General features: G+C 37.9%; 1 protein-coding gene across 5 annotated transcripts in view; it reads right to left on the reverse strand.

Annotated features, from left to right (window-relative positions):
- UVRAG (UV radiation resistance associated) overlaps positions 1 to 27,787 on the reverse strand; it is a 314,973-nt gene that overhangs the window by 220,262 nt on the left and 66,924 nt on the right. For all 5 annotated transcript variants that reach the window (XR_007404442.1, XR_007404443.1, XM_025419621.3 and 2 more), the window contains exon 6: positions 3,480 to 3,565. Coding sequence is in view for 3 of the 5 variants with exons in the window: in XM_025419621.3 (XP_025275406.1) it covers positions 3,480 to 3,565 (86 nt within the window). In the remaining 2 variants the exon portion in view is untranslated. The remainder of the gene's footprint in view (positions 1 to 3,479; positions 3,566 to 27,787) is intronic.

The raw sequence follows: 27,787 nt of genomic DNA on the forward strand, positions 1-27,787 counted from the left end.
TGACTCTCCACCATACTCCCTTTAACTGGCAAAAGTAGGACATGTCAAGAAGGGGAAAGGAGCAATTAAAATTGTACTACAAGAAAACCAGAATTATTCTCATCTCACTAGAGTAGAGCCACCTTTTTGAGGAAGTATGAAAGAGGGGAAAATGACCTTTAAAAATCAAAAGCAATCTTTTAATTTCAAAGAACAAATAGGATTATAGATGTCTCCTGCTTCTAGCCCCATTCCACTGATTCCACGCCATCCCCACAGTCAGAAATGTAAATTGTGCACCCAACCATGTCACTCTTTCTCTTTTTAATCTTTCAATAACTCTGTATCACCAATAGGATTTTTTTTAAATCAACAGAACCAAAGGAGAAAGTTATCTAATAAGCCTAGAAACTCCTTAACTTTGAAGAAATAATAGAGAAAAAAAGTTAATTTCTAAAAATAAATGCTCCCTTGTAATGTATAATCCAACTTTTCTCGCCTCAAAACCATAAAATAAATGAAATTTCAAATGCCAGTTAAAGAACAACATTGACACCTTGTGGTGAACATCCTAATTTAAGGCATCAAATGTAACGAGTAAATTGGCTCCTAATTAAATGTCTGCTTACATGAAAACTATCCCTTAATCCAGGAATTTCCAAGGGTTGAAGGAGGAAAAATATAATTACCATCACACACACTGAATATAAATTTGGAAAGAGATATTATTTTGCTAACATTGAAATCAGTCTACATTCTTAACTAGTGGCAGAAAAATCTGAATAAAATCTCAGGTCACTGTTTTCTTAAAAATGGTACAACACATCCATCTGAAGGGCCTCTAATGCTCTGGTCATAGGTGCTGCAAAATCCCTGCCTTAGTCAAAATTTCCTATTTTTCTATAACATTCACATTGTAAAAAGTGGAAGGAAATATTCATCCTAGTGGCACAACACAGTGTATTCTAGTTATTCTAGTTATTAACTAGAATATACTCTCAAAAAACAAAATCAAGAGACATAGGTTCTAATCCTGATTCCAAATGGCACTGAGAATTTGTGAAGTTAAGTGATATTAAAGAATTCAGATTCTACTTTTTCACATAAAATTACAGATCAAGAAGTAACAATTTCACACATCAAAAAAGGCATCAAGGAAAGAAAATGTATATTTTTCAAATATACTCCATCAGGGTACATTGTTGCCTGAGTTAAAGAAGGGAAACTGAACAAATTGATCAGCACAAAATTAAGTCTCCCAGCAAGCATAAATCATGCCAAGAACTGTGAGAAGAGCTTTTGACTTAGCAAATAGATGGTTACTAAAGCTTAAGAGAATTCTCAGAGAAAGTTCCGTGTACTCATTAATGTTGACGAATATAATATAAAGTTTCTAATAGCAGAGTAACTCTCTGGCTTCAGGTAATTTGGTTGATAAATAGACACTTGATCTGATTCAAGAGTACATCTATGTTACCAGCTATAAATGATTTACTCAAGGCTAACGACAAGGCCACTGTTAATAAGGCAAATCAAACTGCTGACACAACTGAGGAATCTGGAAAGCAACCTAGAAATGAGACTTCCAAGAGACATATCATTGTAAGAATCAATGTTAAATAATTGAGCAACTCCCAAATTTACCTGATGATTTTGAATTTATGGAGGGCTCTATGATTTTCAGAAAGTTTTCTGTCATTACGCTATGTGTACCTTATAATCACCTCATAACCACCAATCTAAGAAGGTAAATAAGACTCTGACAAAACTTGCTTGGATGAAAACCTTCATACCAACCTCCGGTCTGGCTCTTACTTGCTGTGTGCTCTCAGATAAATCATGTAACACTACCTCTTGGCCTCAGCTTCTACACTGAAGAGAAAGACTGATCCCTGATGTTTGAACACAAAAAAATTTATAAGAGCAAAAGATAATAAACGTGGAAATGTTTGTAAATTACACAAATTTATATTTACTGTCTCTACCTTTTAGAAGAATCAGAAAAGTTAAATGAATTCGGATAAACCAGGGATAATTGAAGTCACGGTCAATTTAACCAAAGCATTCTCTATTGTACCAGGTTGCTTCCCAAGATCCTACAGCATTTCTGCAGTTGTTATTTTCCTGTCTCGTCACAGAGCATTCAACACAGCTTAAATCTCTATTCCCTTAAATTCTATGATGCTATCTTTCCCAAATTCTCTTTTCACTGACTTCATATTTTACTTTTGATTCCAATGATTTCTCTAATAAGATCACATCATCTCACACTTGGACAGTATCTTTAAAATATTAATAGCTATACCTCCATTTCATGAGCAACACAGGTCAAGAAATATTAATAGCTTACTCACATTTCAAACTATTTCTGTACATTCCTCTCTGCAATACTTAAAACTCAATGTAGTCCCACACTGAAGAGACTCAAAAATATGAGTTATATATTTTGACACCTCCTGCTTTCTATCTCCACCATCCAATTACTAAGTCCTGTCTATTCTCTTACATATCCTAAGAAGTCAAAGTGAGAGCACCTCTCAGATAATAATCAAAAGTCATCAAATGTCTGTGGTTACTTTAATTGAAATCATTGTCTCCTAAGAGCAATTTACACAGACCATGTGACCAAACTTTATCAGCATGTATAATAAGATTCAAGATTTGTAAAGAAAAGGCCCATTTCATTATGTTTATAAAGTAAACAATCATCCAATTGGACAAGAGTCCAACCATCCTCCCGGACTCTTCCTCTAGTAGATATATTGAGGATGTCTAATGGTCTGAAATTTATGATGTGTTATGTAAACATTAGAAAAATACTGCCAAAATCAAATTTCAATGAACCATCTGTCTGAGTAGGGTGAACATAGGCTGAGTGTCACTGTTACCTTTATTTCGAATTGCATTTATTTTGGTTGCCTGCCTCCTGGGAAAATGTCCTTGATGATCTACCACATTGAAAATTAAAAACATATTTAGAAATTTTTCAAAATTAAACCCAGACATTATGAAAATATAGAGTTAAGGCAGTTAGTTAAGCCTCTGAGCATGAGATTCATGCAAAGCTCCTTTGCCTTGCCAACATGATTCTTTTAAAATGAACAGCAGGTCAAAATTCTTAAGCCATGTCTGGGGCTATTGGAGGGCTTTTCTAGTAATGCTGTAGTCATTAAGATTTTGATAAGTCTAAATTTTGTACCTCGGGTTGCTGTTCTTTATAGTACAGAAAACCAGAAACAGCTCACATCCCTGTTAAAAGATCACTGGCTTCCAATCATTCTCTCCCACTGTCCAGAGAAAGGAAATGGCGTTCCAAAGGCTTTGTGAAAGAGATAAACTTAAATCATTGTAGCTACAAAATTTATGAAGCTCTCACTAAAAAATGCTAAGCCTGAATAACAGCTTCTAAAGCTCCCATACATTTCCTCACACAAAAATGTCACAAACTCAAAATGAGGAAGATTCTTTAGAAAATGCAGGAGGTCTAAGAAGTTTCTTACCGCAGCAAAGAGAAAACATCATAAGAATTGCGAACACAGTTCTGATCCACCTGAAGAAGAATATTCTTCTGAGCATTTGGATATCCCTGAAAGACATTAATCAACAAATTAATGAAAGTAAAACAAAATATGTGTAAAAATTAATCTTTTTGTGTGTCGTCTAAAAATTATGATTTAGAAACCCCCTCAGTAAATTCAAATAATTAAGGATTCCAAAAAGTACAATTTCCATATAACTGAAGTTTAACAATTTAAGTAAGTGAATTTAAAATATCTTCTAATATTTACCTAGAGAAACCATGCTTCACATTATAAATTGTGGTGAAATTCCCAGGGAAGCCCCAAAAGTCTTTTTAACATATTACGTAACTGAAGAATATTAACAATCATATTTCAAGGGACACCTGGGTAGCTCAGTCAGTTAAGCACCCAACTCTTGATTTTGGCTTAGGTCATGGATCTCAGGGTAATGAGACTGAGCATCACATCAGGCTCTTCACTTGGTGGGGTATCTGCTTGAGATTCTCTCACCCTCTGCTCCCCCCCCCCATTTGCATGCTCTGTGTCTCAAATAAATAAACCTTTAAAAAAAAACCAATAATATTTCAAGCATGTGTGGCTATCCTATATGTTTTTATGGGGAAAGGCATTTCAGGTTCTAATTAGTAATACCAGAAGCAAATATTTCCACTCAGTGGAATAAATGTGGTAGGAGCACCAGAAAGAATACAACAAAATTCCACAAGAAGAACAGAACAGGTATCTGTTATTTAAGAAATGCAAAGCAAGCAATAGTCAAGAAAAAAGGACTCAGGACCCAGACACCTGGATTACAATTTAAGCTCTTAATATACCAGCTCTGTAATCTTGAGCAAGGCACCTTAACTCTCTTAACTTTGGTTTGTTTTTTCCATCTAGAACATAGAGATGATAACATTATCTACCTCACCAATTGCTGTGGGAATTAAGTGTCAATATTTGTAAAGTGAGAAGTATGTTAAAAAAAAAAGCACTATATAAATGTTTGCTACAATGCTAATACAAGCCTTTTTTAAAAAGTGCATTGCCACAGACATTAGAAGGTTAATTAAGGGAATGTGAACAACTTTATGCCAACATATTTGACAATCTAAATGAATCAGACTCCCTCCTTGAAAAAAATCAACATGCCAAAATTGAAATGAAGTAACATTTGAATAACCCTGTGTCTACTGTTCAAGTGAATAAATAATTGAAAAGCTTCCCACAAAAAAGTCTAGGTCCAGATAGTTTCACTGATGAATTCCATCAAACATTTAGAAATAACATCCATTTAACACAAAAAAAATAAAATAGAGGAAAAGAGAACAATTTCCAACGCATAAGATCAACATTACTGATACTAAAACCTGACAAAGACATCACACGCATGCACACACACACACGCATACACACACAGACTGAATATCCTTCTTTAAAAAAAAAAGATTTATTTATTTATTTATGATAGACATAGAAAGAGAGAGAGAGAGAGGCAGAGACACAGGAGGAGGGAGAAACAGGCTCCACGCTGGGAGCACGACGTGGGACTCGATCCCAGGACTCCAGAATCACGCCCTGGGCCAAAGGCAGGCGCTAAACCGCTGAGCCACCCAGGGATCCCCAATATCCCTCTTGAATACACATACAGAAATCTTTAATGAAATTTTAGCAAATTGAAGCAGTAATACATTATAAAGATACAAGAGTAACACATCATTACTGACTGAATTTATTCTAAGAATACAATATCAGTTTAGCATTTAAAATCAATTAGAAAAATACATGATACAATTGTATATCTATCTTGATGGGCACATATTATAAAGATGTAACTTGTGACAATAACATAAAGGTGGCGTATAGTGCTATATAAAAGAAAAGTTTTTGTATAATATTAAAACTAAGTTGGTATTAATTTGAACTATATGATTATAAATTAAGATGCTGACTGTAATCCTGAGGGCAACCACTAAGAAAATAACTAAAAGATACATTGTAATGTATACATGGGAAATGACAAAGAAATCAAAATGTTACATGAGAAGACATACAGCACAAAAGAAGGTAGTAACAGAAGAATACAGAAACAAAAAAGATATAAGAAATAAACAAAAGTAGAAGTCCTGTCTTTGTAATTAAATGTAAAAAAATTAAACACTCCAATTAAAAGGCAGAGATTGGCTTATTGATTTTGGGGTGTTTTTTTTTAAGATTTTATTTATTTGAGAGAGAGAGAGCGCGTGCACAAGCAGGGAGAGGGGCAGAGGGAGAAGCAGACTCTACACTGAGCAGGGAGCCTGATGTAGGTACAAGACCCAGGATCATGACCTGAGCCAAAGGCAAACACTTAACTAACTGGGCCACCCAGGTACCCCTGGATTTCCTTTTAGTAATTCATGATATGTTGTCTACAAGAGTCGTGCTTTAGAAACAAAAACATAAATAGGTTGAAAATGAAAGGACAGAAAGATATTCCATGTAAGTAGTAACCAAAAGAGAGCTGGAGTGGCTATACTAATATCTGACAAGTTACTTTAAAACAAAAAACAGGGAATCACAGGTGGCTCAGCAGTTTAGCATCGCCTTCAGCCCAGGGCCTGATCCTGGAGACCCGGGACCGGGTCCCACGTTGGGCTCCCTGCATGGAGCCTGCTTCTCCCTCTGCCTGTCTCCACCTCTCTCTCTCTCTCTCTCTCTCATAAATAAATAAATAAATAAATAAATAAATAAATAAATAAAATCTTAAAAAATTACAAGAGACAAAGAAGGACATTGTACAATGAAGAAAAGGTCAAGAAGACATAAATGGTTATAAACATATATGCACCTAACAACATAACGAAATATATGAATCAAAAACTGACAAAACTGGAGGAGGGGCAAGATGGCGGAAGAGTGCGGGTCCCCAGGTCACCTGTCCCCACCAAATTACCTAGATAACCTTCAAATCATCCTGAATATCTATGAATTCGGCCTGAGATTTAAAGAGAGAACAGCTGGAATGCTACAGTGAGAAGAGTTCATGCTTCTATCAAGGCAGGAAGACGGGGAAAAAGAAATAAAGAAACAAAGGCCTCCAAGGGGGAGGGGCCCCGCGAGGAGCCGGGCTGAGGCCGGGGCGAGTGTCCCCAGGACAGGAGAGCCCCGTCCCGGAGACGCAGGAGCTGCACCGACCTTCCCGGGCGGAAAGGGGCCCGCAGGGAGTTGGAGCAGGACCCAGGAGGGCGAGGATGCCCTCGGGTTCCCTGAGACAGTAACAGAGCAACTGCGCGCCCAGGAGAGTGCGCCGAGCTCCCTAAGGGCTGCAGCGCGCACGGCGGGACCCAGAGCAGCTCGGAGGGACTCGGGCGGCGGCTCCGCGGAGGGGGCTGCGCAGCCCGAGGGCGCGAATCCAACAGCGCAGGCTTCTGAGCACAGGGCGCCGGGACACAGCCCAGGATCCCGCCTCCCCCAGGACAGGCAGAGGCCGGGAGGGCCCAGGACAGCAAGGACGCTCCTGCCCCGAGCTGAGCAGATCAGCGGCCCCGCCCCCGAGCATCCAGGCCCTGCAGACGGAGAGCTCCAGAGTTACTGCAGGAGTTGAATCCAGGGCTCCAGAGCTGGCCGCTGCCACTGTGGTTGTTCCTCCTGGTGCCTCACGGGGTAAACAACCCCCACTGAGCCCTGCACCAGGCAGGGGGCAGAGCAGCTCCCCCAAGTGCTAACACCTGAAAATCAGCACAACAGGCTCCTCCCCCAGAAGACCAGCTAGACGGACAAGTTCCAAGGGAAGTCAAGGGACTTATAGTATACAGAATCAGAAGATACTCCCCCGTGGTTTTTGTTTTTTTTTCTTTTTGATTTCTGATTGCTTCCCCCACCCTTTTTTTCACCTTTCTTTCTTTTTCTTTCTCTTCTTCTTTTTTCCTTTTTTTCTTCCTTTTTTCTTTTTTCTTTTTCTCTTTTCTTTCCTTCTCTCTCTCCCTTTTTCTCCTTTTCCCAATACAACTTGTTTTTGGCCACTCTGCACTGAGCAAAATGACTAGAAGGAAAACCTCACCTCAAAAGAAAGAATCAGAAACAGTCCTCTCTCCCAAGAGTTACAAAATCTGGATTACAATTCAATGTCAGAAAGCCAATTCAGAAGCACTATTATACAGCTACTGGTGGCTCTAGAAAAAAGCATAAAGGACTCAAGAGACTTCATGACTGCAGAATTTAGATCCAATCAGGCAGAAATTAAAAATCAATTGAATGAGATGCAATCCAAACTAGAAGTCCTAACGACGAGGGTTAACGAGGTGGAAGAACGAGTGAGTGACATAGAAGACAAGTTGACGGCAAAGAGGGAAACTGAGGAAAAAAGAGACAGACAATTAAAAGACCATGAAGACAGATTAAGGGAAATAAACGACGGCCTGAGGAAGAAAAACCTACGTTTAATTGGGGTTCCCAAGGGCGCCAAAAGGAACAGAGGGCCAGAATATGAATTTGAACAAATCCTAGCTGAAAACTTTCCTAATCTGGGAAGGGAAACAGGCATTCAGATGCAGGAAATAGAGAGATCCCCCCCTAAAATCAATAAAAACCGTTCAACACCTCGACACTTAATAGTGAAGCTTGCAAATTCCAAAGATAAAGAGAAGATCCTTAAAGCAGCAAGAGACAAGAAATCCCTGACTTTTATGGGGAGGAGTATTAGGGTAACAGCAGACCTCTCCACAGAGACCTGGCAGGCCAGAAAGGGCTGGCAGGATATATTCAGGGTCCTAAATGAGAAGAACATGCAACCAAGAATACTTTATCCAGCAAGGCTCTCATTCAAAATGGAAGGAGAGATAAAGAGCTTCCAAGACAGGCAGCAACTAAAAGAATATGTGACCTCCAAACCAGCTCTGCAAGAAATTTTAAGGGGGACTCTTAAAACTCCCCTTTAAGAAGAAGTTCAGTGGAAAAATCCACAAAAACAAGGACTGAATAGATATCATGATGACACTAAACTCATATCTTTCAATAGTAACTCTGAACGTGAACGGGCTTAATGACGCCATCAAAAGGCGCAGGGTTTCAGACTGGATAAAAAAGCAGGACCCATCTATTTGCTGTCTACAAGAGACTCATTTTAGACAGAAGGACACCTACAACCTGAAAATAAAAGGTTGGAGAACCATTTACCATTCAAATGGTCCTCAAAAGAAAGCAGGGGTAGCCATCCTTATATCAGATAAACTAAAATTTACCCCGAAGACTGTAGTGAGAGATGAAGAGGGACACTATCTCATACTCTTGGATCTATCCAACAAGAGGACTTAACAATCCTCAATATACATGCCCCGAATGTGGGAGCTGCCAAATATTTAAACCAATTAATAACCAAAGTGAAGAAATACTTAGATAATAATACACTTATACTTGGTGACTTCAATCTAGCTCTTTCTACCCTCGATAGGTCTTCTAAGCACAACATCTCCAAAGAAACGAGAGCTTTAAATGATACACTGGACCAGATGGATTTCACAGATATCTACAGAACTTTACATCCAAACACAGCTGAATACACATTCTTCTCAAGTGCACATGGAACTTTCTCCAGAATAGACCACATACTGGGTCACAAATCGGGTCTGAACTGATACCAAAAGATTGGGATCGTCCCCTGCATAGTCTCAGACCATAACGCCTTGAAATTAGAACTAAATCACAACAAGAAGTTTGGAAGGACCTCAAACACGTGGAGGTTAAGGACCATCCTGCTAAAAGATGAAAGGGTCAACCAGGAAATTAAGGAAGAATTAAAAAGATTCATGGAAACTAATGAGAATGAAGATACAACCGTTCAAAATCTTTGGGATGCAGCAAAAGCAGTCCTAAGGGGGAAATACATCGCAATACAAGCGTCCATTCAAAAACTGGAAAGAACTCAAATACAAAAGCTAACCTTCCACATAAAGGAGCTAGAGAAAAAACAGCAGATGGACCCCACGCCCAGCAGAAGAAGAGAGTTAATTAAAATTCGAGCAGAACTCAACGAAATCGAGACCAGAAGAACTGTGAAACATATCAACAGAACCAGGAGTTGGTTCTTTGAAAGAATTAATAAGATACATAAACCATTAGCCAGCCTTATTAAAAAGAAGAGAGAAGAGACTCAAATTAATAAAATCATGAATGAGAAAGGAGAGATCACTACCAACACCAAGGAAATACAAACGATTTTAAAAACATATTATGAACAGCTATACACCAATAAATTAGGCAATCTAGAAGAAATGGACAAAAAACTACCACAAACTACCAAAGCCACAAACTACCAAAACTGGAACAGGAAGAAATAGAAAACCTGAACAGGCCAATAACCAGGGAGAAAATTGAAGCAGTCATCAAAAACCTCCCAAGACAAGTCCAGGGCCAGATGGCTTCCCAGGGGAATTCTATCAAATGTTTAAAGAAGAAATCATACCTATCCTACTAAAGCTGTTTGGAAAGATAGAAAGAGATGGAGTACTTCCAAATTCGTTCTATGAGGCCAGCATCACCTTAATTCCAAAACCAGACAAAGACCCCACCAAAAAGGAGAATTACAGACCAATATCCCTGATGAACATGGATGCAAAAATTCTCAACAAGATACTAGCCAATAGGATCCAACAGCACATTAAGAAAATTATTCACCACGACCAAGTAGGATTTATCCCCGGGACACAAGGCTGGTTCAACACTCGTAAAACAATCAATGTGATTCATCATATCAGCAAGAGAAAAACCAAGAACCATATGATCCTCTCATTAGATGCAGAGAAAGCATTTGACATAATACAGCATCCATTCCTGATCAAAACTCTTCAGAGTGTAGGGATAGAGGGAACTTTCCTCGACATCTTAAAAGCCATCTACGAAAAGCCCACAGCAAATATCATTCTCAATGGGGAAGCACTTGGGAGCCTTTCCCCTAAGATGAGGAACAGACAGGGATGTGCACTCTCACCACTGCTATTCAACATAGTACTGGAAGTCCTAGCCTCAGCAATCAGACAACAAAAAGACATTAAAGGCATTCAAATTGGCAAAGAAGAAGTCAAACTCTCCCTTTTCGCCGATGACATGATACCCTACATAGAAAACCCAAAAGCCTCCACCCCAAGATTGCTAGAACTCATACAGCAATTTGGTAGCGTGGCAGGATACAAAATCAATGCCCAGAAATCAATGGCATTTCTATACACTAACAATGAGACTGAAGAAAGAGAAATTAAGGAGTCCATCCCATTTACAATTGCCCCCAAAAGCATAAGATACCTAGGAATAAACCTCACCAAAGAGGTAAAGGATCTATACCCTAAAAACTATAAAACACTTCTGAAAGAAATTGAAGAAGACACAAAGAGACGGAAAAATATTCCATGCTCATGGATTGGCAGAATTAATATTGTGAAAATGTCAATGTTACCCAGGGCAATATACACGTTTAATGCAATCCCTATCAAAATACCATGGACCTTCTTCAGAGAGTTAGAACAAATTATTTTAAGATTTGTGTGGAATCAGAAAAGACCCCGAATAGCCAGGGGAATTTTAAAAAAGAAAACCATATCTGGGGGCATCACAATGCCAGATTTCAGGTTGTACTACAAAGCTGTGGTCATCAAGACAGTGTGGTACTGGCACAAAAACAGACGCACAGATCAATGGAACAGAATAGAGAATCCAGAAGTGGACCCTCAACTCTATGGTCAACTAATATTTGACAAAGCAGGAAAGACTACCCACCAGAAAAAAGACAGTCCCTTCAATAAGTGGTGCTGGGAAAATTGGACATCCACATGCAGAAGAATAAAACTAGACCACTCTCTTTCACCATACACAAAGATAAACTCAAAATGGATGAAAGATCTAAATGTGAGACAAGATTCCATCAAAATCCTAGAGAAGAACACAGGCAACACCCTTTTTGAACTTGGCCACAGTAACTTCTTGCAAGATACATCCACGAAGGCAAAAGAAACAAAAGCAAAAATGAACTATTGGGACTTCATCAAGATAAGAAGCTTTTGCACAGCAAAGGATACAGTCAACAAAACTAAAAGACAACCTACAGAATGGGAGAAGATATTTGCAAATGACGTATCAGATAAAGGGCTAGTTTCCAAGATCTATAAAGAACTTATTAAACTCAACACCAAAGAAACAAACAATCCAATCATGAAATGGGCAAAAGACATGAAGAGAAATCTCACAGAGGAAGACATAGACGTGGCCAACATGCACATGAGAAAATGCTCTGCATCACTTGCCATTAGGGAAATACAAATCAAAACCACAATGAGATACCACCTCACACCACCAGTGAGAATGGGGAAAATTAACAAGGCAGGAAACCACAAATGTTGGAGAGGATGCGGAGAAAAGGGAACCCTCTTACACTGTTTTGGGAATGTGAACTGGTGCACCCACTCTGGAAAACTGTGTGGAGGTTCCTCAAAGAGTTAAAAATAGACCTGCCCTACGACCCAGCAATTGCACTGTTGGGGATTTACCCCAAAGATTCAGATGCAATGAAACGCCGGGACACCTGCACCCCGATGTTTCTAGCAGCAATGTCCACAATAGCCAAACTGTGGAAGGAGCCTCGGTGTCCATCGAAAGATGAATGGATAAAGAAGATGTAGTTTATGTATACAATGGAATATTCCTCAGCCATTAGAAACGACAAATACCCACCATTTGCTTCAACGTGGATGGAACTGGAGGGTATTATGCTGAGTGAAGTAAGTCAATCGGAGAAGGACAAACAGTGTATGTTCTCATTCATTTGGGGAATATAAATAATAGTGAAAGGGAATATAAGGGAAGGGAGAAGAAATGTGTGGGAAATATCAGAAAGGGAGACAGAACGTAAAGACTGCTAACTCTGGGAAACGAACTAGGGGTGGTGGAAGGGGAGGAGGGCAGGGGGGTGGGGGTGAGTGGGTGACGGGCACTGAGGGGGACACTTGACGGGATGAGCACTGGGTGTTATTCTGTATGGTGGTAAACTGAACACCAATAAAAATTATTTTATTAAAAAAAAAACAAAAACTAAAACTGAGATATCAATACCCCACCTAACAATGGAAAGCACAACCATACAAAAGATAAACAAGGAAACAGAAGACATGAATAATACTATATATCAATTAGATCTAATAGAGGCAAACAAAATGTTCCACCTAACACAACCATACATATATTCTTCTCAAGTGTACATGGGACATTCTCCAAGCTGGACCATATGTTCAGCCACAAAACAAGTATCAATAAATTATTAAAAGTTGAAATCATACAAAGTATTTTATCTGACTGTAATGGAATGAAACTAGAAATCAGTAACAGAAGGAAATTTGGAAAATCCAAGAACTGCAAAGTAAACAACACACTGTTAAACAAGCAGTGGGCCAAAGAACAAATTACAAGGAAAATTATTAAATACTTTGAGATGAACAAAAATGAAAGTGTAACATACCAAAACATATGTGATATAATGAAAACAGGCTAAGGGAAATTTACAGTGGTAAACATCTACATTACTTTTTTAAGAAGTAATAGAGTTCAAATCAATAACCTAATCTTCCTTCCACCTTAAAGAACTAAAAGAACAAACCAAGCCCAAAATAAGGAAAGAAATAATATTTGAGCTGAGATCCAGGAAATAGAGAATGCAAAAACAATAGAGAAAATCAACAAAACCAAAAGTCAGGTCTTTGAAAAGATCAACAAAACTGACAGACCTCAAATCTAGACTAAGGAAAAAAAACAGAGAGAAGACTCAAATCACTAAAAATCAGGAATGTGAATGGGAACATTATTACCAATCTTATTATAGAAATAAAAAGTGTTATAGAAGAATGTTATAAACAATTGTATGCCAATAAATCAGATAACCTAGATAAAATGGAAATTCCTGGAAACACAAAAGCTCCCCAAAATGACTCAAGAAAAAACAGAAAATCTGATCAGACCTACAGCAAGTCGTTGAGATAAGTAAAGTCATTGATTAGCTAAACTATTCCCTAGTATTGCTGCCTCACTATCTACTTTGTTTGGCCAAGGGGCCTGCAAAGACCTTAAACTGACGAGACCTCTCAAGGAAGCACATGTCCTAAATAGCAGGCCACAGAGACACAAGCAATGTAAGTCTGCTTACAAGAACTGACGATAGGACTTTGGGATCAACGGTCTCTCCTGGCTCCCCGCGCTTATGTCCTAAATGCCCCTTAGAAAAAATTATTGGGGGGCAGCCTGGGTGGCTCAGCGGTTTAGTGCCTGTCTTCGGCCCAGGGTGTGACCCTAGAGACCCGGGATCGAGTCCCACGTCAGGCTCCCTGCATGGAGCCTGCTCCTCCTTTTGCCTGTGTCTCTGCCTCTGTGTGTGTCTGTGTGTGTCTGTGTGTGTCCCATGAATAAATAAAATCTGAAAGAAAAAGAAAAAAAGAAAGAAGAAAGAAAGAAAGAAAGAAAGAAAGAAAGAAAGAAAGAAAGAAAGAAAGAGAAAGAAAGAAAAGAGAAAGAAAAGAAAAAAAGAAAGAAAAGAAAAGAAAAGAAAAGAAAAGAAAGAAAAGAAAAGAAAAGAAAAGAACAGAAAAGAAAAGAAAAGAACAGAACAGAAAAGAAAAGAAAAGAAAAGAAAAGAAAAGAAAAGAAAAGAAAAGAAAAGAGAAAAAGAAAAAATTCTTGGTGGAGCTTACCATAACCCTGCTCTTTTGGTTTGAACTGCCAAATCTAGCCCTAGCCCAGTAACTCCAAAATATTCCACCCACAAACCCTAAATAACAAAGGCACTGTACTCCAGATCCTGCCTCTCTCTACACTCTGCCTTGACCTCCTTATATGGTTCCTTAATGCATGCCCTGTAATTCCTCTAGGACTTGTAAGTAAAAAAATTTCTGTTTCAGTATCTCTCATGCTCTATTGCTGAACCATGGTTCACCAACCAGCACTCTGTGGTGCTGTGGCTAATAAATGTTAATTTAATAAAGTCATAACACAATTAAAGAAGCTGAAATCAGTAATCATAAAACTCCCAGCAATGAAAAGCCTAGAACCACATGATTTGACAGGTGAATTCTATCAATTACTTAAAGAAAAAATAACATCAATCCTTCTCAAAGACTTCTCAAAAAAATGAAAGAGAAGGAAATATTTCTTAACTCATTCTATGATGCCAGTATTATCCTGATACCAAAGCCAGACAATAACAGCACAAGAATATCCCTTATAAATATATATGCAAAAATCCCTTATGAATATACATGCAAAAATCTTCAACAAAATACTAGCAAAGCTAATCCAGCCAGGGCACCTGGGTGGCTCAGTTGCTTAAGCTCAGGCTCAGGGTCGTGATCCTGGAGTGCAGGGATGGAGCCCCCCTTTGGTTCCCTGCTCAAGCGGAGAGCCTGCTTCTCCCTCTCCTGTTGCCCCTCCTCCTGCTCATGTGTATGTGCGCTCTCTCTCTCTCTTTCTCTCTCAAACTAATAAATAAAATAAAAATCTTTAATTAAAAAAAAAAAACTTAAAACAATTTGGCCAGCAACTCCACTTCTAGGTATATGTATATACCAAAAAAGAACTGAAAGCAAAGACTCAAAAAGATATTTGTACATCCACGTTCAGAGGAGTATTATTCACAATAATCAAGGAGTAGAAGCAACTCAAGTGTCTATCAACAGATGAATAAACAAAACATGATACAATCATACAATGAAATATCATTTAGCCTTAAAAGGTAATAAATTCTGATACATGCTATAATACAGATGACCCTTGAGATGGTTCATGTTTTAAAAAGTAAAATAAGCCAAAAAAATAAGTAAAATAAGCTAGAGATAAAAGGACAAATACTGTATGATTCCATTCATATAATGTACCTAATCAAATTTTTAGAAACAGAAAGTAGAAAGGTGAGTGCCAAGGGCTTGGGGAAAGAAGAGATGGGGAGTTATTGCTTAATGGGGTAGTTTTTCAGTTTTACAAAATGAGAAGAGTCCTGGAGATGGATGGTGGTAATGGCTGTAGTACAATATGAACATACTTAATGCCACTACACTGCACACTTAAAACAGTTAAGATGGTAAATTTTGTATTACGTATATCCCACCATAATTTAAAAGTAATTTTTTAAAAAAGGATTATAAACCAGGAACAAGTGGGACTTATCTATGGTATGTAAGACCAGTTCAATAAATGAAAATCAATGTAATACACCAAGTTGGTAAAGTTACTCTTCCCAATTTCAAGACATAGTACAAAGCAATGGTGATCAAAATAGTGAGCAGGTGTTGGTGGTATAGTGGTGAGCACAGCTGCCTTCCTAAATAGTGTGGTACTGGCATAAAAGGTAGATATATAGATCAACGGACTAGAACTGAGAGTCCATAAATAAACTTGCATACCTGTGGTCCACTGATTCTAGACAAAGGTATCAAGACTACTCACTGGAAAAAGAATAGTCTTTTCAACAAATGATGCTGAAACAACTGGATAACCATATGCAAAAAGGAATGACTTGGACTCATCCCTGACAGCATATATAAAAATTACCTCAAAATAGATCGAAGGCCTAATTGTAAGAATTAAAACCCTAAAACTATTTGAAGAAAGTACATGGGGGTATATAAAATACATAACCTCAGATTTGCCAGTGGATTCTTAGGTATGACACCAAAAGCATGAGCAACAAATGAATAATGAATTTAACTTCATCAAAATTAAAAATTTTGCGCATCAAAGGACACTATAAGAAAGTGAAAAAACAACCCACAAAAATATTTGTAAATCACGTATCTGATAAAGGTCTCACTCTAAAATATACAAAGAACTCTAACAACTCAACAATAAAAAGACAAACAATCCACTTTAAAAATGGGCAAAGAACTTAGAGACATTTCTCCAAAAAAAGATATACAAATATCCAACAAGCACATGAAAAAATGTTCTACATTGTTAGTCATTAGAAAAAGGTAAATCAAAACCATAATGAGATACTACTTCATACCCACTAAAATAAGTATAATAGACAAACCAACAAATAGTCAAAATTAAAAAAAAATTTTTTAAAGATTTATGTATTTATTCATGAGAGACACACAGAGAGAGAGGCAGAAACACAGACAGAGGGAGAAGCAGGAGCCACACAGGGAGCCATATGCAGGACTCGATCCCGGATCCTGGGATCACACCCTAAGCCGAAGGCAGACACCCAACCACTGAGCCACCAGGCGTTCCCCCCCACCAAAAAAAATTTTTTTAAGTAATCTCTATGCCCAAGGTGGGCACTGAACTCACAACCCCAAGATCAAGAGTCACATGCTCTACTGACTAAGGTAGCCAAGCATCCCACAATTTTTTAATTAAGAAAAAAAAAAAACAAAATAATGTTTACAAGGACATGGAGAAATTAGAACCCTCCTATAATGCTAATGGGAATGTAAAATGTTGGCCACCGTAAAAAAAAATAAAATAAATAAAAAATAAAGGTTTGGCAATTCCTCAGAAAGTCAAACACAGAATTACCATATGACACAGCCAAGCCACTCCTAGGTATATACCTAAAAGAAACGAAAATAGGTCCTCAAACAAATACTTGTATACAAACATTCATACCAACACTAACCACAACAGCCAAAAGGTAGAAACAACCCAAATAGCCATCAATGGATGAATGACTAAATAAAATGAGATTTATTCAAGACAATGAGGTATTTTTAGCCATAGAAAATAAAGAATTATTGACACGTGCTCACATGGATGCACCTCAAAAACATCAGGCTAAGTGAATGCAGAGGGAAACATTTTTTTCCTTTTTTTTTTTTTGGATACATCTTTTTCTATTAAAAAATCATCCATACCCACTAACACACAACTAAAAGCAATATATTATAGCAAGAAAAGGAACATTCAAATTAAAGCCAGGATCCTGGGTTTTAATCCAGTCTGCCTGTCACAGAAGTGAGGAAAACAATTTAACTCCTCTAGGCCTCAGTTTCCTTCACTATAAAATGAGATGCACTCCCAGTAATAAAAACAATAATTTAAAAAATGACAGCAATACACATACAATAACATTTATGAGCATTTACAGTAAGCCAGGCAGTGTTCTTTTCCAAGTTAACATTAACAATTTAAATATGATAAGGGTTATTAACATGTTTTTCACACAACCCTGTGAAACTGGGCCTATTATTATCCCCACTTTAAAGGTGAGGAAACTGAGACACAAGAAGGATTAAGTAGAAGAGCCATGCAGTCTGGCTCCACAGCCCATTTTCTTAATGACCACTCTATACTTGATCTCTAAGACCTTTCCAGTTCTAAAATTCTGGGTCCATGGACATTTAAGGCAACTTAAGAACATTATTAAACCCTTCTGCTTCAGCCACCACTTAGCAATTAACATTCTTAAAATATGCTAAGAGCCTTGTTCTGAATGACATCTAACTTCACCAGATGTGTGATCCTGAAAGACCTCTGAGGAAGGATTATAATGGAAAGAAATGGCTCATTTGTATCTGGTTATCTGTGTGAGATACTGCCAAGTGCCAAAGAGCCCAGAGGAGATTTACATGTCACTCAAAATTCTTCTAAAGCCAGGCGTAACAATGCTTTTTCAAGGAAGGGAATAGGCACCAGGCTGGGTGAGTGCCTATTAAATTGTTCAAGAAAACAGATGATTAATTTCACATACTCAGTGAGCAGGAGTAATTCCAGGCAGATGATCAGGTGTGTTTCTAGATCAGTGGTCAACAAACTTTCATGTCAATGGCCAAATAGTAAATATTTCAGGCTTTGCCAGCTACATGTCATCTCTGTGACATATTCTTTGTTTTCTGCTTCAAATTCTTCGCAAATGTAAAAACCATTCTTGGCTCATAAGTCATACAAAACAACCATGTGCTAGACTACAGTTTGCTTACCCCTGTAGTAGACCATTGGACAAGTCACCTTTTGAAGTATGTTACTATACATTTTGAGAGTTTTTAGTGACTATCACAGTCACAACACTGTCCTTAACTTTATTAGAATTATAAGTTATACTGAAATAATCCATTTGACAGGATAATTGATTATGAAGCAACGAGTATTAATCACATACTTATTTATTTCAGTGCTTACCGAATACCTAATACATACAAGGTGTCAAGCAATTGCTACCATCCCTATAAAAGTATATAACCCAGTATACTATGATGTATACAACCCAGTTAAGGTTCTAAGTGAAGTTAAAACTTCAACGTGCCATAGGAAAAGTTACAAAAGAAATAGCTGCAGGGGTTCTGATGTGGTAAAAATTCCATCTAGAAGGAGCAGGAACATCGAAGGTTTTAGGGGTGGCAGTAATTGAGATGGACTGTGAAGTATTAAAAAGCTGAATGGCAGTGAAGGAAAGTCCTACAGAGTCTGAACTCTTGTAGCCAAAGCATGACAGTGGGGAAAACACAAGCTGCATGTTGAGAAAATAAAGCAGTGGTCCAATTTGTTCAGCTTCCATGATGTGGAAGTTACCTGGAACCCCAGAAAGAAAAATAATGGGAAACAGGGCTGAATAAGTAGCTTGGGATGGCCAGAGTAGAGAAAGCCTTGAATGCCATGCTAAAAAGCAGAGATAATCTCCAGGAAATAAGGACTCATGAGAGGTTTTTGAATGTATAGCATAAGATCAGAGGTGCATTTAAGGAAAGCTATTCTGATAATGACAAACATTACTCATTGGAGAAGACAAAATGTCCAAACACCAGTTGGCAGGGTATTCCAAAAATCCACATGTACTAGGGATAATGAGAGATCAAACACTAAAAGAAAGAAATAAAAGCACAAGTAGAGTATCATACGTACTACTGACTGAATTTAGGCTGATGGAAAGAAGGGAAAAAACAAGTCAGAGATTAGATACATCTAACAGACAATGAGAAGTCACCCTACAAAACCTTTAAGCAAAGGAATAAAAAATGAAAGTATGCCTTAGGAAGATTAATCAGGTGGTGGTGAATAACACAGGGTGGATACAAAAAAACTATAGAGTCCACAGGCCCACTGGAAAACTACTACAGTAATCCAGCCTCAAGGGGGTGCCGGTCTGAGCTTGGATCATGCATGGCAACAGAGATGGAAAAGTAGCCGTGGATAGGAGTTATTTCAAAGGACTCAAAAGAGTCTAGTGGCGAACTGTACAGAGTAGATAAAAGAAAGAAATCAATCAAGTCTAACTGCAATACTGGAGCCATAAATAAACGGGGAAATATTTTTTAAAAGATGCGGCAAATTGGAAAGAATAGAAAGCCTGGAGAGAAAAATGAAGAATTCCATTTAAAATATAATAATTTGCAAATGACAGATGTCTATGCAGAAATGGTGAGAAACTATTTAAACCTACAGAACTAGAATTTTGAGTAATAAGCCTTACAGATGATGACAACCAGCTAGTGTATCCCATTAGAATGTTTAATGATCTGCTACTACAGAAGCTTCACTTACTCATTCAACAAATATTTATTGTATTACTACTGTATGCCAGGCACAGTGCTAAGCGCTAGGAATAAATTAGTAATGAAGACAGACACTGTCCCTGCCCTTACGTAGCTTACAGTCTAGTAAGAAAGAGAGATGAGCAAATGGACAATCAGAATATATCCAGGTAAGGGTCAGTGATGAGGAAAATGAAATCCGAGGTGCCATGGGAGCATATACCCCAGGCCAGATTTAGGGGTACATCATGGAAAGCCTTTCTATAGAAATATAATCTAAGTTATGAGTGGCAATGCTTAGAAATCAGGAACCAGATCATACAGTAAGACTTTATAAGTCAGTAATTACTCTGAAATAATTTAAATAAAAGAGGGACATGACCAGCATTTTCGAAAGATAAATCTGGCTACAATGCAAGAAGTATGAAAGTAGATATTTAGCAGATACCATAAATAGTCATTCAAGAAAAAAGAGGGAGGGATCCGGGCTGATTCCTCTGTTCTGACTTGAGACAGTACATGGATAGCAGTACCATTCAATAAACTAAGGAACACAAGAGGAAGAAGTTTTTCAAGAAGGAGAGGGGAACTGAGCTCAGTTTGGGACTTGTAGAGCAAACATGTTTCTGAAACATCCAAGCAATTTGATACTAGACTGGATATATGGAAATACAGAGTGGATGTGTGGACTTGGATTATTTCTGAATGCAAAAATAACGTGTTCAAGAGAAGACAAAGGCCAAGTGGAAGCTTGAGGAAAACAGCTTAAAGACTCCACCAAAAGCTTTCCCTACCAGAACTGACAGTGTTCTAAATGTTATTCGTAAAACTATTAAGTGAGCTCTGCAAATAATCCCTTTTCTACTTACTTAGGTAGAGTAAGAAATTATGATTGGCAAGGGAAAAAAAAACAATGGCTCATTCTACTACCTGAGCATATTTTCAGCTTTGCAGTGGCAGTATCATAGCCAATAAGGTTTATCAGAGGTGTAATTATTGCTAATTGAGCATATTTTCAGATGCAATCAGTATCTATCTTAAAATACAGTATTTATTTGTACAACTTGTCTTAAAATGGCTACCTGAAAGATCAACAGCCAGCTTGTGTTTCTATGTGTATAGTCCGTTTGGACCTTAATACACTTTTAATTGCCAGTCAAGTTTAAACTGAAAAAAATTGTGCAAGTATCTCTGTTGAGCACCTTCAAACATCTGGTACCTTCTGCCTCTGAGCTCTGAGGAAGCCAAGAAGCCGAGCTTTTAGGAGGAAAGGCAAGACCTCTTCTTAAAAACTAAACCAGAACTGAATATTTATTCCTCTAGACTAGGTCTAAGGTTTGAGATCACAGAAGAAGTTCTCTGCCTCAAAATAGTGAGAAGCAATGAGAAATAAGAACAATACTGATAAGGATGCCTGGGTGACTCAGTGGTTGAGTGTCTGCCTTTGGCTCAAGTCATGGTCCCAAGGTCCTGGGATCCAGTCCTGCATCAGGCTCTCCGCAGGGAATCTGCTTCTCCCTCTGCCTATGTCTCTGCCTCTCTCATTGTCTCTTGTGAACGAATGGATAAAATCTTTGGGGGGGGGGGGGGGAGGAGGAAGAAGTACTGTTAAGCAAAGGTATATAGCTCGTAAAACTAAAATCAATTCCTTCTTTTAATTCAATATGGTAAAGAAATCCTTGTTCATATTTTAAACTACCCTCAAAAAAGCATTACAATCAGAGTCACACAGTGCAAGTATGAAGTGGACTTACATGCCATCAATGCTATTCCATGACAAGAAGAAATATACCTGAAAGTCTATTTTTGAGTAGAGATAGGAATGGTGTGATCCTAGTAGATGGAGTTCACTTGCGGGAAAATATTTACTAAGGAAGTCTATGTTAAATCCTGAGACTCACAAAAGTAAGACACAACTTCAGTAGAAAGGAGCTTATGCCCAGAAGAAGAGAAAAGATGCATACTCAAAGTACTGTATGTGTGAGAGGAGAAGAGAAGGCTGTAGCGGCATCACACTGATGAACATTAGTGGAGACAGGGAGAAGGGAGACAGGATTCCCAGCTTTGTGGAACAATTTAAACTGAAACTGACTGGGATCCCTGGGTGGCGCAGCAGTTTGGCGCCTGCCTTTGGCCCAGGGCGCGATCCTGGAGACCCGGGATCGAATCCCACATCGGGCTCCCGGTGCATGGAGCCTGCTTCTCCCTCGGCCTGTGTCTCTGTCTCTGTCTCTCTCTCTCTCTCTCTCTCTCTGTGACTATCATAAATAAATAAAAATTGAAAAAAAAAATACTTAAACTGAAACTGACTATCAGAGGGAGGAACAAAGGTTAAGCATGCCCTCACCACAAATCCAAAAGAGAATAGTAAAAACAAGTTTTCAAAATTTTAAACTCTCTGAATCCCCTAGTGAGGACAAGTCTGTAGCTCTGTTTCTGTTTACTTTTCAAGAATCCAAAACATCTATACAAAGAACCATGCCTGGCTTTGAGTTTTCCAGTATTGAAATTCTGAAAAGCTCAAAAATTGTGCTAAGAAGACAAGATCCTCCAAATTCGTAACAGGAAACGTGGCAATTTCCCAGATTATTTTCTGGCTTCAATGAAGAGAGAGAATGGGGACCACACTGTAGCAGGAGGATTTATAAATATGAATTACAGGATAAGATGATTTTCCAAACATCTGTCAGAAGTTAATTTGATCCAAGAGAAAAGGGGAAAAAAAGAAAAAGGACTCAAGAGAAGCCAAATATAGTGACTAATACGTGGAACTTTTGTAGACTTCAGTGGGTTTATGGCCTCATGGGCATTGCATGCCCACTCTACAAAAAAAATTCACAGAGTCTGTACAATAATGCACTTCATATCATTCAGAGCACTTTCCGATGTACCCTCTCAATTAATTCTCACAATGCACATAGTGGTGATTTCTGCTTAAATAAATGCAAATACAGAGACCTAGTACTTTGAACAGGCTATATGAAGCGGGAAGAAACGCACAGATGGCATATAATGTAGTGGTTAAAAGAAAACACCTCTGAGTAAAGGAGACCTAGCTTTAAGTTGTCATGGTTCTGCTACTTCCTAACTATGTAATCTTGGGTTAGTAGTTTGTTTTTTTCTAGGGTACTTTACCTATAAAATGAGGATAATAACCACCTCATGGAGTTATTACACAAGATTAAATAAAAAACACGCAGGTAGCTAGTATAGCGTCTGACATGTAGTAGGTACTCAGTAAATGAAAATTGGCAATGGTAGCTTTCAAAAGCTATCTACCTGGTGTAAGTAACACTGTTACTAGGATATTACACCTGCTCAAATAATTCAGAAACGAAGTTTTATCCGGATTTAAACTAAGCTCAGAAATCTAGATGTTTTATAACAAAGCAGGCAGCTATTAGAAACAGCCCCTGAAGATTTCTTGTCTTTGTTTCTTACATTTTGCAATGAGGGAGTGGTGGTTAGCATAGGGAAAGCTGAATTGACTGTGGGTAGGAATGGCCTATTGTTATGATTTTCCAACTTTTGCTTGATGATGGAAGACCTGGACAACATTATACCACAATCCCTTTCCTTGTTGTTAAAACATAGGCTACTTGGGACACTTAATCCCTACTTCTGAATGTTCTGCTTGTGTATTGTGTGAGACATGCTTTGGAAATAAGTTAGTGTACACTAATTTGACTAGCAAGAGGAAATAGCCATCTTTTTAATTTCTCAGTTCTAATAAAGTTAACTAAATGGAAACATCTTAACTGAAATTGAAACTCAGATTTTCTATTTTTCAAGAGTATCATAACTTGAAAAATATAAAATCAGGAATTTTCATTTTTACAGGTTCTTTTAAAAAAAAGAAAAAATGTTTTATTTATTTATTCATGGGAGACACAGAGAGGGGTAGGGGGAGGGAAGGGAGGGCAGAGACATAGGCAGAGGGAGAATCAGGCTCCAAGCAGGAAGCCCGATGAGGAACTCAATCCCGGGATCACTCCCTGAGCCGAAGGCAGCCGCTCAATGGGTGAGCCACCCAGACATCCCTGTACAGGTTCTCAAAACAGATTCTGAAACTTGCTGTTATCCCTATATATATTTTTATATAAATTTATTTTTTATTGGTGTTCAATTTGCCAACATACAGAATAACACCCAGTGCTCATCCCATCAAGTGCCCCCCCCAATGCCCGTCACCCCCACCCCCTGCCCACCTCCCCTTCCACCACCCCTAGTTCGTTTCCCAGAGTTAGGAGTCTCTCATGTTCTGTCTCCCTTTCTGATATTTCGCACTCATTTTTTCTCCTTTCCCCTTTATTCCCTATGTTTTTAATCTAGGCTCAGCTATGTACCTGAGATGATCAAGTTATATGACTGTGTTTGTGAAATTAATCACCAAATTGCTATTTCAATCTCCTAAAAATGTCATTTCAAAAAGATTTGATCCTTTTTACTGGATTCTACTCCTGCTTATTTTTTCCCCCATTAGAATGAGAAAGCATTGCCATCTACTGGACTTTGGAGATATTGCTGCTATAGCTTTTAGTCTGAGAAAAGAATTCTTAACAATCTAAGGCTTTTTACACTTTGTCAATAACATAGTAGTTAGGGTTATTATGACAGTATGAGTTATGTGAAAATTAAACTCCGGAGGGGTGCCTGGGTGGTTCAGTCAATTAACTGTCTGTCTTCAACTCAGGTCATGATCCAGGGTCCTGGGATCTAGCCCTAATCAGGCTCCCTGCTCAGCAGGGACTCTGCTTCTCCCTCTCTTCTCCCCTCAAGCTGTGCTCTTACTCACCTCTCTCACTCTTTCTCAAATGAATAAATAAATAAAATCTTTAAAAATAAAACCCCAGAAGTTGGGGCTAGGGGTAAAGCAGGATAAGAAAGAGAAATACCATCCCTTCAAGATGTTTATTCTCAATTATTGCTATGATAGTCCCAAATACAGCATGCATTCACATACACTCATTAACAAATTTCTATTGAATACCTACTATAATATATGCTGTGCAAGGTACTATACAAGGGACATAATGTTAAAGAGGTAATCCCTCTTACCATAGGATTTAGAGCCTAATAAGTAGTTTCCATTTATTATTGAACTCTATTCATGTGTCAGGCTGTATACAATACATTATCACTTTTCATCCTCAATTTTTGATGAGGTAGAAATTGTTCTCTTTGTAAGAGGAGAAAGACTCAGAGATGCCTTAATTTGCTCAAGATCTCTCTCATAGGCAATTGCAGAAGTGCCTGGAATTAAACTCACCTCAATCTGACTCCAAAACCTTGTATTCTTAACCACTAGGAGTATATACTCAACCCAGGTAAGTTGTCAGCATCCTCCCAAAAACAAGGGTAGGCTGACAAAAGGCAAGCCAGGCAAAAATAGTCTTACATGTCTATATAAAAGGCAAAACTCCTAAACTGAGATCTGAAAGGTTTCCAGCTTACTGATTAAGAAGCTAGCCTCTTACTCCTTATGCTCCCCCAAATATCATTCTAGCAGTTCAATCCACCCAAAAAAATCCCTCCCAGCCACCTAGCCTTATTCACCAAGTTGCATCCACTCCAACTTCAAGCCACAATAGTGTTCCTCTCTGTTCTCCATAGTCTCCAAACGTTAAAAAGAGCACCTCTTCCAAAGATGCTCTTCAGATTATTTAAGGTTCTGTTATAATTCACCTGTGTTATCTGCAAGACCTAAATAACTGACATCAAAAACTACTTTCAAACTAAACCCATCTGTAAACTGGAACTCTTCTGGAATATATACTGTTTTATCTCACCTAAAAAAAAAAAAATGTTTGTGAATCCATATTTAATACTTTTGTATCACAAAGTGCTTAGTTTAATAATGGACACATAGTAGTTACTTGATATTTATTAACAGGAAAAAATCATGAATGACTTTTGCAAATACAAACAGAAGACTTTCATCATTTATTCAATCTCTTCACCTGCATTGCTACTGAATAGCTATGAGTTAGTTCCCTGTTTATATGCCAAATAAATGCAATCTTACTACATAAAGTAAGAACATATCACTCTCTAATAATGTCAGCAGAGGTTGAACAAAGGATTCAAACCCAAAGCATATTTTAGTGAAAGATTTTCTGTGTTAAGTGGTTTCCAAACACGTCCTGGTAGAGAGACTAAACTCCTTGTCCTATATAATTGAGATTCACTAGGTTCCTAAAAACTCAATAGAAATGAGTAAAACCTTTTCAAGAAGCAGATGAACAAAGAGGCAAAAGTTCTGAGCAAATGAGTACTTTCAGCTTTCAGACCCACAGTGGCTGAAGTCACTTTAAGTAATATGAACAGAGGGATGATTAATAGCAACATAATCACCAGAAGTAATAATAACGGTGTTTCTGGTTACAATTAATATAAAACAAGAATGCTTAAGAACTGGTCAACAAAATTCTAGTCACTATTTATAGTGCTGCTCCAAAGTTTTCTTCCTTATTGCCCCACAAACTTGGCACTTTTTAGCATACATGCATTCTGAAAAAACAATCCTGTTCTCAATCTTGTTACTTTAACATTTTATAAAAGCTTTTATGAAATATGTCCAACACATACAGGATAGCTTCAATTACTGTCATTACAAATACATCTGGACTTATTTCTACCACTTTACTACATGTTTTTGTTTACTGTTTGTTTTCTTTCCTCCCTCCTATTAGTTGACAAAGTTTTCTACTCTTTATAGTCCCTTTCTTTCCTCTGCTACTTAAAAATATATATTTTCTGGTTTCTAATCTACACTAGATACCTTTACATTTTTAACATGCATACGTAAACATAATTTTTTCTAACAAATTCTGAATTTGCTTATTGTCCTCCCAAAGAGATCAGTGACCTCAATGAGTCTTAACTTTTTACACACCCTCCCTCACCTCATTATTGATATCTAGAGCAGTGCTTCTCAAACACTCTGTGGCCAAGGACCAGAGGCTGTTCCCTCAACCCACTGTGAAATGATACTTTTATAAAATACAATAAAAAGCCACAATAATGTCAAATTGCTATAAAAGTTTTAAAACATTTACTCTCACTTTTTATACTTAGCTCACCACAGACTAGGGACAGTTGTTAGGTTTGCTCTGGTTCACAAACTATACTTTGAGTAACAATGGTCTAGTTTGTTTTTATACCTTAAAACTCAGAACTTATTAAGTTTTTGTTTACATGTTAGTTTGCTGTCAGTAGTTAATTGCATTCATTAACATTGCAACCAGTTTTATGTGTCTTGCTGTAACTTCCTGTTAATTCCCACATCTTCCCTTTGGGACCACTTCTCTATCTCCACTATTCAGTATAGATAAAGGGGCTATGGGCAGTAAATTCTCAATCTGTGTGTCTTTAAAATTGTCTCTCTTTCACTCTCGCTCTCAACTGAAAGTTTACTAGAAAAAGAACTATACATTTGGGATGCCTGAGTGGCTCAGTGGTTGAGTGTCTGCCTTTGGCTCAGGGCATGATCCCGGGGTTCTGGGATCGAGTGCCACATCAGGCTCCCTACATGGAGCTTGTTTCTTCCTCTCCCTGTGTGTGTCTCTGCCTCTCTCTCCGTGTCTCTCATGAATAAATAAATAAAACCTCAAAAAAAAAAAAAAGAATTATACATTTAATAGTTAAGAGCACTTTGAGGATGATTTCTCCTGACACTGTTACTGATGCAAAGTCTGCTGTCAGTCTAATTTGTAGGTAATATTTCCATTCCCTGCTCACTTTAAATATTTCTCCTTTTAAAATTTTTTCTTAAATATCTTTAGTTTCTCTATGATGTCTTTTTTTTTTTTTCCC

This window comes from Canis lupus, chromosome 21 (assembly GCF_003254725.2).
Source record: "Canis lupus dingo isolate Sandy chromosome 21, ASM325472v2, whole genome shotgun sequence".
In the NCBI taxonomy this organism is placed as follows: domain Eukaryota; kingdom Metazoa; phylum Chordata; class Mammalia; order Carnivora; family Canidae; genus Canis; species Canis lupus.